Below are 12,643 nucleotides of genomic sequence, written 5' to 3' on the forward strand. Positions count from 1 at the left end.
CTCTCTCCCGCACTCGATATATTATCCATTGTTGATCTGCACACAGCTGCTGTCACCAACGTCGCACTTGCTTAGGTCACTGTCATGAGACATTCTCGCAAAAAAAATCACGGTTTTAGTAACGCAGTAACGCAGCGTTCCTACGGGAAAGTAACGGTAATCTAATTACCGATTTTGCAATAGTAATCCCTTACTTTACTCGTTACTTGAAAAAAGTAATCAGATTACAGTAACGCGTTACAAGTAACGCGTTACTGCCCATCTCTGGGGGAAAGGAGGACCCAAAATGCAGGACTCTACAGTGCAACAGTGTTTATTTACAGTGGTGACAATCCGAACAACAATAAATCCCCCCGTGCGATCCCAACTCCCGTTCCGTGTCTTCTCCTTTATCCCGTGCTCCGTGCTCTGTCTCCGTTCCCTGTGTACTCTCCGTGTGCTGCCTCCTGGTCGCCACAATTCCTCCTGAGGAAACACGCATACCAAAGGCAGCCGTGAGTACAAAACCTAACAGTAGACTTGCACTAACCTTGCACAATACACTTAAGACTGACGGGAAGTCACTCAACGATCCAGCGTCGAGGAGCTCTCAGCCACACTGTTTTGAAGCTCCTCTGACGAGGCTTGATCGGCGCCAGGTGTGTGTGGATTCCTGGGTGGGACCGGTCAGCTGGCAGGGCCACACCCACCAGGCCTAAAAGTGCCTGCCACGACCGCACCCTCATATACACAAGCACACACCCCTAAACACCTGACAGTACACCAACACGGAAAAACAGGACAGCAGACACAACCATAATAACAACAACCACAATAATGATGATAATAATAATAATAATAATAATAATAATAATAATAATAACTACAATAGTAGTCCACACTGCTCACGGACCCCGAATCCCTGGAACTGGGTCCGTGACAGTACCCCCCCTCTAAGGGTCGGCACCCGACGACCCAAAAACAAAAACCACAGTACAACCAACCCCGGGCGGGCGGCGGGGGGTCCCGGACGGAGGGCCCCAAAACCCCAGTTCAAATGTCCAACCACTGCCATGGTGGGAACAACAGTTCTTGCGGCCGACCCAGTGGACCGCAAGCAGGCAAAACTCGCTATGGGTAGGCAGTGGTGGGAAAACAGTTCGGGCGGCCTACCTCCAACCCCATGATGGAAGCGGAACGCTTCAGGCGGCCTGCCACGGATCCGGTGGCGGCGGCGCTGCTCCTCCGGCGGCCTGCCACGGGTCCGGTGGCGGTGGAACGGTTCTGGTGGCCTGCCACGGGTCCGGTGGCGGCGGCGCTGCTCCTCCGGCGGCCTGCCACGGGTCCGGTGGCGGCGGAACGGTTCTGGTGGCCTGCCACGGGTCCGATGGCAACGTCGCTGCTCCGGTGAGCAACAGCGAGGCGTGGCACATGGTCTATGACGCGCCGGTCGCTGACGTGGACGCACTGGACGTGGATGGCGTGGAGGCCGCGCTAGACGTGGAGGTCCCTCCGGTTCGCTGACCTCCGGCTGAGCGAGCTCCTCCGGCTCGCCGAGCTCCTCCGGCTCGGGCCTGCTGAGCTCCACAGCTGGCGACGCGGGCTCCTCCCGCTCGCTGAGCTCCCGCTCGGGCATGCTGAGCTCCTCCGGCTCGCTGAGCTGCTCCTGCTCGCTGAGCTGCTCCGGCTCGCTGAGCTCCACAGCTGGCGACGCGGGCTCCTCCCGCTCGCTGAGCCGCTCCTCCGGCTGCGACGCGGGTATAGATGGTCGTTGATCCGGAGGTGAAGATGGCGATGCGGAAGCTGCAGGTGGCGAAGATGACGGTCGAGCGGGTGATGTGGATGGTGAAGTCGAGAGTTCTGCGGTCGCTGCAGTCTGATGGGACGCTGGTGGAGAAGTAGCTGCAAAGGGCGGAGGTGATAATGGTGCGGCAGCTACTCGTGGTAGACTGGACAGCGATGTAGAAACAGGCGGGTGACATAATGGCAGGGTAGTTCCAGCAGGCATATCAGCCTCCAACTGAGGATGAAGACGAGAGGCTGACTGGACTGGCTGTGCTACGGCTACAGGCTGGGCAGCTGGCTGTGCTACGGCTACAGGCTGGGCAGCTGGCTGTGCTACGGCTACAGGCTGGGCAGCTGGCTGTGCTACGAGGTTAGCTTTCACACAGTCCCGTGAATAAACAGATGAGGTGAATGAAGATGAATTGTCCATATGACTCACCACAGCCGGCTGTTGGAAAGTTTTAGAGTCTGACTGCGGTGAGGCACGCCGGCGGCGCAAGCGTCGCTTCTTTAACGATGCCGGGGCCAGCGTATCAGGCTGAGGTTCCACCAGCCGGCCGGACAGGAGAGCAGCTGTGTGATTTTGAGCTGCCGGTCCTTGGTCTGCTGACTCAGCAGGTGCCGCAGAGGTGAGTGGAGATGTGGTGAGGTGCAGAGGGCGTGTGAAACGTTTCCCCCGCAATGGAGGGTCCAACAAGCGAGCTGCAAGCGACGGCGGGGAGGCTATCAGCCTATGAAAAAAGAAATAGGCAGCAAGGGCTCCCAGGGAGGTTGCCATATCCTCCTCGCCCGGACAGCCCAAACCAAACAGCTCAAAACAGGAACTTTCCCTCAGCGTGGTTATAATCGAAATTAGTCTCTTAATGTCCAAAAAGCTCACAGATGAGGTGATTGATGATAAGAAGGAATCAAAAAATACGACCTGTAAGTGCCTCTGATGTGGATCTGCCGCCTGGATAATGCTCCGACAGTATTTCCAGAGCTGGGCGAGCAATTCCTCCTGTGAGACGGTCCTTGAGTCCGCTGGGCCCATAATGGCTGGATCGTTCTGTCACGGTCTCGCTGGCAGACCGTGGGGATGTGGGGAAAGGAGGACCCAAAATGCAGGACTCTACAGTGCAACAGTGTTTATTTACAGTGGTGACAATCCGAACAACAATAAATCCCCCCGTGCGATCCCAACTCCCGTTCCGTGTCTTCTCCTTTATCCCGTGCTCTGTCTCCGTTCCCTGTGTACTCTCCGTGTGCTGCCTCCTGGTCGCCACAATTCCTCCTGAGGAAACACGCATACCAAAGGCAGCCGTGAGTACAAAACCTAACAGTAGACTTGCACTAACCTTGCACAATACACTTAAGACTGACGGGAAGTCACTCAACGATCCAGCGTCGAGGAGCTCTCAGCCACACTGTTTTGAAGCTCCTCTGACGAGGCTTGATCGGCGCCAGGTGTGTGTGGATTCCTGGGTGGGACCGGTCAGCTGGCAGGGCCACACCCACCAGGCCTAAAAGTGCCTGCCACGACCGCACCCTCACATACACAAGCACACACCCCTAAACACCTGACAGTACACCAACACGGAAAAACAGGACAGCAGACACAACCATAATAACAACAACCACAATAATGATAATAATAATAATAATAATAATAATAATAATAATAATAATAATAATAATAATAACTACAATAGTAGTCCACACTGCTCACGGACACCGAATCCCTGGAACTGGGTCCGTGACAAATAGGTACATATACACTAATATATAATATATATTAGTGCTGTCAAACAATTAAAATGTTTAATCAGATTTATTGTTCAGTCTTGTTATTTTTTTAATACTCAAATTTCCCATCGAGAGGACCAATGTGCATTTATCATCTTCCATATTGAGTGGATTGGTTCAGCTCCCTGTCACTACCAGATCAACTGCCCATTTGCGCAAGTGCGAAGGTAACTACTTGGACAAACTGCCCGAAATGAGTTGACGGAAAAATTTCAGGGATTTTGAGTCATTCTGCTCCAGATGCATTAATAGCATTAAAAATTTTAATTGCGTTGACCGTGATGGTGGATTAATTTGTGCTAACGTGTTAATTTTGACAGCACTAGTTTTTTTGTTTTTAAAGTAAAACATATAGTCATCCTAGTGTCTTAATGGAAACTAACCAAAGCTGTCACTGTAATATCTGTTTCATGGCATGTGGCTGTTTAGATAGATTAGACAGTATTCAGTGTAGAAATTGTGCATTGTTATTGTTTTTTGATATAAATTTACTGTAGATAGTCATTAAAATGACTATCTACAGTAAATTTACAAGGCCAAAATTGAACATATGGAGTTCAGGGTATCTAGAAATATCTTCAGTAATAGCTAAAATTTAAGACTGCTCTAAATCTGGTTTCTGGTAGTTTTTTCTACTCTTGGGTTTGATTTACAAAAACTGGCAGTGGTTTCTTTATATAGTCACACAGCTATAACTGTGGGGCCACCTGCTCCTTCAGATTCAAATGTCTCCACAGCTATCCATAAGTGTGGTCTGCAGAATTTTAGAGGTTGCTAAAAAAAAGAAGCTAGCTAGCCAAAAAAAGTTTTGGGGGGGGGTTGTGAAGAAAAAGTTAAAACTGGTTTCCTAAAGACAACAGCACAAAATACAAACAACAGTAGATCAAATTTCTTTCTTTTCTAAAGTGTTTGTTTGTTCATGCAGCTCATAGAGAACGTTTTTAGATGAAAGCCCAATATAAGGCTGTATTTTTGGCTAGGCTAATGCTAAAAGATAAAGCTTGTAAAGTCAGAAACACATGTGTTTTAGATTACATTGTTCCAATTATTTTTGCCTAGTATTAAAAATGGGACCAAATAACCTTTGAGCAGAGTTTAGGTGAAAAAAGTTATCCTCATACAGTATTTTTGCATTTAGTTATTGCCAAAGTAGGCAAATGAGGCCATGTTAGTTTCCTTAATGACTGCATTTTATGCGACTATATATGTAAACAGCCTATATCACTAATGGAACCTTGACTGAGGTGTAAATAGTGTAATGACTGCAATTTGTGCTTCCCTGTATGAATTTTGATTTGATGACGAGACAAACTAGTCACTTAGCAGGTTTACACTTACATGATTGGAGGCGCTAGAATAGCTTTTAGCAACAAGTCATTAAACAGACTTACTCTAAACTTTCTCTAGTGCAGTCACACAATAAAAATGTGGAACTTTTCATGAAAATAATAGTCCCATTTAATGTTTTCTTCCTGAAGAACACCATCAGGAAAAGCTAAAGAGCGTAAACTCTGGCTGCTCTCCAGTTTTCTATTTTGCTCCACATCTGTCAGTCCATCATTCACTCATTGCACTCACTTTCTCCATGGTTTCCTGTCTCACTCTCTCTTAAAATCATTATCGCAGTTTGTGTTCACTGCGGTTCTTGGATGGCATGAAAACATCCAAACAGGCACGCATGCATTGCATACATTCCACATTTAACCTTTACGAGGCAAATTAAAGCTCGTTTCTAAGTTTGCAGGAAATGAGCAACAAGTGTTGTTGGGGAGTAAATGAGAGGGTGAAATATGAAGCCAAGTAGGTCTGGATTTATAATCTTTAAAGATGGCAGGAGACAGAGAGGGAAGTGAAGTTTTTCTGATGAAGAAAACACCAGTGGCACTACCCCACAGAAATAGAAAACAAAGTTAAACATACAACAAAAAAAATTAAGAAATAATCATGTGTTTCTGTTTTATATTACATCAGTATTGATACCAAATAATTAACACTGACTTTAGCTTAAGTTTGGCTAAGCTGGTGACATTTCCATTCTTTTCAAAAGGCATTTTAGCATTATAACTTTGTGGAGTGATAATATAAAAACACTGCATGTCTGTACTAACTAGATGTATAGTGTATGTATTGCGCTATGCCAAGGATGTCAAATTCATTTTACATTGTGGGCCACAGACAGCCCAGTTTGATCTTGAGTGTGCCAGACCACTGTGTCTCCCCCTTCTACCAGTTTAAAGGCGTTTAACTGCACTTTTCATCACTAAGTTTTCTTAATATTTGAAAAGTTCAAAGTCAGCAGTAACAAAGAAATCAAAAAAACTGTATTTTTCCTTCTGTTCTCTTGTGCTACAGCCAGCTAATTTCAGTTGGTGAGCAAGAGGATGGCGTGGTCTACAGCTTTTGAGGAGTGACGTTGAGGACATTACTATTTGATTGAAGGTGAAATGCAAACTGCATCCAATGACAGAAACAACTTTGGCTCTTTGCAAGCCTCTGCACAGACAGCATGCTAACACAAACCTAGCCAAGGACCCAGAACCCATGCTGATCCCAGTCAAACAGCCAGATCGTGACCTTCAACAGGTAACAAAGGCTGTAGTCAGGCTACAGCCTCAGTTCATGTTTTTAAAACAAAATCACTGTCTCTTTAGACTGGTTTTCAACATTGTTTTATGGTCATACCTAAAAACTAAAAGAAATATTGTATGTGTCCTCATTAGGATAGGAATTTGTGGGGCTGTAGCCTCAGATTTACATTGTTAAGTGGTAATTATGTGACAAAAAAGGTAAAAAGGAGCAGTGTAATAAAAAGCTTTCTCTGGTGAGTAATGTACTACATTCATTTCAAGAGAAACAACAAGTAATGTGTAATATATTTAAAAATAAAATCAACCCCAACACTGGGAGCAGTAAGGGTATAATTAGTTTTTCATGGGATTGAACTGTTCGTAGTCTGTTCATTAATTCTAGTTTTGCATATAGGATTAGAATTTATGTTTCCTATTTAAAACAAAGCCTCATGAAAGCATGCTTGTGAGCGCCAAAAAAGCCTGTTAATAAAAAAAGAGGAAGAATCTGCAAAATAGGTGTTAAAAAAGATGTAGAGAGCCTTAACGTGAAAATACTTGTCTATGAATACAACAACTGAGATGTGGAGCAAGAGAGATGCTGAGCTCAAGTTTCAATGTGGTACTTTTCTTTTTAGGGATTTTTCTTATTATATAACATTTCTACAGAACATATTATATAACAATATAATAAATTATTTTAACAACAGCAGTTCTCAGAGAAATTATCACAAAGATGATCAGTTACATGTACAGTTGCATTTACTCATTATGTATTCTCTATGTTGGTACCACACCTGTTTCTTTGAAATGTGTTACGTCCTCATGTTTACCCTCCACCTCAAGTCATTAATATCTAAACTCTGACATGCTAACAAAGAGCCTCTCTTGGGTCGGTTGGTGTCATCCGAAAACTTGCCCAACAAAGTGATGCTTCAAAACCTACATGAGTCAGTGAGTCATGACCCTGGGGGATGCTGGGTAAACCATAAGTGCTGACAAACACAAACTGAGCGTGAATGTCAGAAGCGAGAAAGTTTATTCATTACAGAAATATCTGGGAAATGGGAGGGAATAGGGGGGGATCTGACCACTGAGTACATTCAGCGGTTAGGCAGAGACACTGGATATTTGTTCTGATGAGAGAGCAGAGGCAAAGCCAGAAAAGACACCACGGCCTGCTGCATTAAATTTAAAGATGTATACACATAAATAACACAAAGATTTTGCATGTTGCACTTAAAATCCCTTCAAAGTTTGACATGAAAAGTGGCAAAGATGGAAACGAAATACCAAAAATTCGACTAAAGAGCAATGCAGCATCGTGACTCTAGCATAGTAGTAAAGAAATACCATTTTAATGAAACTAAAATTAACTGACTTGCACTACAAATAGTTGAACTATTAACCAGTGTGCACCTTTTCAAAGTTTAACTTTTCACCCCTTAATGCCTTCTTGGGATAATCCTTGTTTCTCTTTTCTAAACTGAGTGGTTTCTACCATATTTCAGATCTGCTTGCAGGACAAATTGGCCGATTGTGCATCTGAAGTTATAGAGGTGATTGCTGCCTTTAGAGCTTGCTAGGTATACCTTCAGAAAAATCTGAAACCTATTCAAATTGTTGTCAGATTGCATCTTTATTAATATATATACTGTCAAACTCATCATTAAGGGCAGGTGGGGGGGGGGCAAAGACGTCAAATGTCATCTATATGGAGGAGAGAGCCAGGATTGACAGATTGTGCCACATTTGGGAATTTCATAGCATGATATGCATGTAACCATGGTAACCAGAGAGCATGTGAGAGGTTTGCTGCAATTGGAGAGAATTTTGCTGTTTAATGTGTGCATTTAATGCACAATTTGAATTTCTACTTTCAGTGCCTAAACCTGCAGATTTTTTTTTTATCTACAGGTTCCAACCCTCACCTCTGGCCACGAGCTCCGGCTGAGTGATTGAAAGAATGTGATCAAAATACAAATGAGATTCCTCTAAAGGGTGTCTTGGCTCTCTCTCCTTCATAGTAGAGCCTCTTCTCGTTCACGCTGTTGAAAGTTGAGGTGGTTTGGGTATCTGACTAGGATCCCTCCTGGGTAACTCTTGCTGAGGTTGTAGCGGGAATCTAAGTGCTAATGGATGGATATTAAAATTTTATAAAATACAGTTCCTAACCAAATGTCAGTATTTCACAGTTGTTGAATACCACATGAGTTTCATTTGCTAATCATAGTCCCACCTAATACAGAATATGGTACTGTTAGTGTAAAGTACAAGAGGCAAGTGGCTACCATATGAACTTGCAGCATCCTTGGGTTTCACAGCTAGATTCACCTCTCTCTTCACCTTCAGTTTCAAAACATCAAGATGGCGAGCGGCAGCTCAAGGTTGCAAGACGGGAGTCACCAACCAATGAGTGACTTCACGCATTTTATACACACTCTGTGGGTCTCAGAGAAAGCCCCAATAGCCAGACTAAATGTCACCACCCACAGTGCCAAGCGGAACACCTTAACACAGAACTCTGAGTTCATAGCTGTAATATTTTTATTTTGACTGCTGCGTGTGCTGTGATACAATGAATCTCATGATAATCCACAAGGGTTTATAGTCACCGAGTCCAGAAGTCCCCCGGAAATCCCTGGAGCTGTTGATGCAAACTTTTCTAAAGGGCCCACGTGAGAAAAGGAATCCCTTACAGTGTTTTTTAGGAACTTCTCTGCAGAAACGTCATCCCTCACTGAATTTAGTGACATCATTATCCAGGACTAATCTGTAGCTTCCTGCTCACTGTTTTCACTTTGCAGTCAGTGTAAAGAAATGGCACAGAAAACACCTGCACGGGGATGAGGTCATGTGAATTTCTTATTAGCTGCCCATGGACGTGGTGGTCATAGCTTTGAATGGTATCCATGACAACAAGCGTCACAAGGGCCCCCCGTGAAGTAGGTGGCTGTGAACATGGAGAGTGGAGGGGTTGCACTTGTGGCTTTATTTTACTATTATTTTTGAACATATATAGAAAGATATGTTCTTATTAATCAAAATATAATAAAAACATTATAAACCAAAATCTCAACTGCAAAAAAGCCACTTTAAATGTGGGTGCAAAGACGAGTGCAGAAAAGTGTAAGGCTGTATCTTGTGGGTGTGTGTGTGGATCCCACCACCTCACCCTCAGTAATGTCTTTTGACGCGCAGTTTTGCCATAATTTGCCGATTAATGTGAGGCAGATGCACGTAATGCTTCTGTGTGCAGAGCTGGCCGGCCTCAGAGGAGCGGGAGTGCTCAGGCTATGAGATAATGCCAGACAGAGGCCAGCTTGGGACTAACACTATTGCCACTGCTGTTCTGTGTGTGCGTGTGTGTGTGGCTGTGTGTGTCTGTGTATGTGTACACAGTCTCACTAAACCCCACCAGCGGATGTTTTACATCCCCCTTTCCGCTCAATTACCGTGCTCAAGGTCACAGATATCTGTCCAAGATAACTTTGCGTGTTTTCTCGGCCAACTGCGGCCACAACTTTTTTTACACTTTGTTTTGCATCTTTGCATTTCAACTAAAATGTGAGTCACAGGAGACTATTTGTTTCCTCCCATAAAGGGCCATAATGAGTACCTCTTCTTTATAATGACTGGGTCTGAACCCTAATGCAGGTCGTAAACATTACTGCGGTGCTCTTGGCTGCAAACTCAGGTCCTTATTGTTTCTTGGCTCTCTCTTTGTCCTCCTCACCCCATGATTTTTATTAGATTCACAGTCCTTCAGAGTTTTCCTCGAGCTGTTTGTCCTATTTGTTTGTTCATGAACACTTAATGGATTTAATGAGGGTGTGCGGTAGATTGAGAGAGATTGCATTTGATAGCAATTGTTTAGACTGTTAATCAAGTGATTAAAAGTCTCTCTTTTTCCGTGTGTGTGTGTGTGTGTGTGTGTGTGTGTGTGTGTGTGTGTGTGTGTGTGAATGAAAGAGAGAGTGAGCACAGTCCGGCCTCTCCGGATCTCAGCGCAGCGCGTCGCTCTAATCCTGCCTTCCTGTTTTCCTGCAGGAGTAGTGAGGTGGAGAGGAAGATCAGATCTGATAATTAGCCTGATAACAGTCACAGTCGCTTTACCTGAGAGAGAGCGATTAAGGAGAACGCACAGAGCAGGGTTCAAATTACACTATGTAACATTTTCACTTTTATTAACACTACTGAGAAAGCACGTGTGCTCCATTTCACTAGAAATTACAACATGGATTCATTTAATTGAGCCAAGTCAATAGGAAAAATGATGTCTCCTGCTCAAGTTGGAGTGGTCGGTGCCTTGTTATAGATCTTGGCTTTTTGTAAACCATAAACACAATCCGTAAGGAGCAAAGAGCTCTACAGATGGGATGTTTGTTTTGAGAGTGTTGATGGAGAAGTATAGAGAAGGTCAGAACAAGATGCACCGTTTTCCTGAATCTAGAGGAAGCATATGAGAGAGGAAGGAGTGCGCAGAGAGGGGATAGTGGATATATTGGACAAAAGATGTTGAATATGGAGCTGTCAGGGAAAAGAGAAAGACCAGAGAGAAGATTCACAGATGTAGTGAAGGAGGGCATGCAAGTTGGTGTGTGTCATGGTCCTGGGTCGTGCGACCCAGTGTTTTGAGTTTCATTGTATTTTGTTGTTCATTTATGTTCTAGTTTCATTTTAGCTTATCTAGTTCATTTCTATTATGCCTAGGTTGCTGTTATAGTTCATTGTTCATTAAATTCCCTTGTGTCTTCACCCCTGTGTTTAAGTCTCCCTTCATGTGTTTCATGTCTACATGTCTTATGTTATCTAGCTTGTGTTGTCATGTCTGCATCTCGTCATGTTTCCTGTTTTATTTTGAAAGTCTTATTTCTATGTTCATTGTGCATAATTGTCACTTTTCCCTGTGGCGTCATGATGTTCATTTTTGTCAGCTGTTTCTCCATGTGTTTCCACTTCCCCTGATCACCTCCTGTGTGTATTTAGTCTGTCTTTGTCAGGTCTAGTTTTGCCTTCTTGTAATCAGCCATAATAAAGGCCCGTTTTCCGTTTGAAACTTAAGTCGAGCTCCGCTTCTCTTTGTGTCTGTGTTTGGGTCCACAATTCACAGCTCACACAGTCTGCTCATGCAGATTGTAACTGTGTGACAGAGGAGGATTCAAGGGATAGGATGAGATGGAGGCAGATGACCTCCTGAAGACATCAAATATTTAAAGCAAGATATATGGAATTATGTAGCAAAGAAAAAAAATATAAATATAAATAAATATGTCTTTACATTATTTTAGATTGTCTTCTCTCAGTGAGCTTCATGATGTAGTTACCTGAAATGGCAAGAACCAATCAGCTAAGTAAAGAGAAACAACAGTCCATCATTACTTTAAGAACTGAAGATCAATCAGTCTGGAAAATTGCTAAAAATTTTAATATGTCCCCAAGTGTAGTTGCAAAAACCATCAAGCGCTAAGATGAAACTGGTTCACATGAGGACCGCCCCAGAAAAGAAATATCAAGAGTCACCTCTGCTGCTGAGGATAAATTCATCTGAGTCACCAGCCTCAGAAACCACAAGTTAACAGCACCTCAGATTAGAGCCCAGATAAATGCCACAAAGAGTTTGAGTGGCAGACATGTGTCTACATAAACTGTTCAGAGGAGACTACATGAATCAGGCCTTTATGGTCAAATAGCTACTAAGAAATCACTACTAAGGAAAAGCAGTGCTTGGGTCCAATGAGTCCAAATTGAAAGATCGCAGAATGCAGAAAAGGTGAATGGATGGTCTCTACATGCATGTTTTCCACCGTGAAGCATGGAGGAGGTGTGATGGTGTGGGGATGCTTTGCTAGTGACACTGTTGGGAATTTATTCAAAATTGAATTCACACTGAACCAGCATGGCTACCACAGCATCCTGCAGCTTCATGCCAGCCCATCTGATTTGCGTTTAGTTGGACCATCATTTATTTTTCAACAGGGCAATGACCCAAAACACACCTCCAGGGCTATTTGACCAAGAAGGAGAGTGATGGAGTTCTGGGCCAGCTGGCCTGGCCTCCACAGTCACTTAACCAAAACCCATTGTTTGGGATGAGATGGACCGTGGAATGAAAGCAAAAGGGCCAACAAGTGCTCAGCATCTCTGGGAATTCCTTCAAGACTGTTGGAAAACCATTTCAGGTGACAACCTCATGAAGCTCACGGAGAGAATGCCAAGAGTGTGTAAAGCAGTAATCAAAGCAAAGGGTGGCTATTTTGAAGAATCTAAAATATAACATGTTTTGATTTGATTTCACTCTTTCACATCATTACACCACCACTAGCCTGAACCACTGACACAAGGCAGGATGGATTCAAGCTTTTATGTTGTTTACTCCAAAGTCTTTGTTAGCTCACAGGAACGGTACCCCATGTGGTCATCTGATGTGCTTATTACCTTACTTGTATTTGCTATGCACAGGATTTAAATGAAGGGGTTTTTGAGAGTCACACTTTTCTTTGAGCACAATGCTATTGCTTTAAAAC

The 12,643-nt window shown here is 43.9% G+C and overlaps 1 protein-coding gene across 2 annotated transcripts; it reads right to left on the bottom strand.

The window, feature by feature from the left end:
• Positions 1 to 297: 297 nt before the first annotated feature.
• LOC112430336 (uncharacterized) lies at positions 298 to 2,683 on the bottom strand. 2 transcript variants are annotated; one of them, XR_013100417.1, is made up of 2 exons: positions 555 to 747; positions 298 to 465 (listed from the first exon to the last, which is right to left on the bottom strand). XR_013100417.1 is itself a non-coding variant. In XM_076888804.1 (2 exons), the coding sequence occupies exons 1-2, from the start codon at positions 2,540 to 2,542 to the stop codon at positions 314 to 316; spliced, it is 1,542 nt and encodes a 513-aa protein (XP_076744919.1). In that variant the 5' UTR covers positions 2,543 to 2,683; the 3' UTR covers positions 298 to 313. The 2 variants fall into 2 exon arrangements, 1 of the variants encoding a protein (XP_076744919.1); XM_076888804.1 differs by lacking the exon at positions 555 to 747 and adding an exon at positions 1,153 to 2,683.
• Between the last annotated feature and the right edge of the window lie 9,960 nt (positions 2,684 to 12,643).

This window comes from Maylandia zebra, linkage group LG10 (assembly GCF_041146795.1).
Source record: "Maylandia zebra isolate NMK-2024a linkage group LG10, Mzebra_GT3a, whole genome shotgun sequence".
Classification (NCBI taxonomy): domain Eukaryota; kingdom Metazoa; phylum Chordata; class Actinopteri; order Cichliformes; family Cichlidae; genus Maylandia; species Maylandia zebra.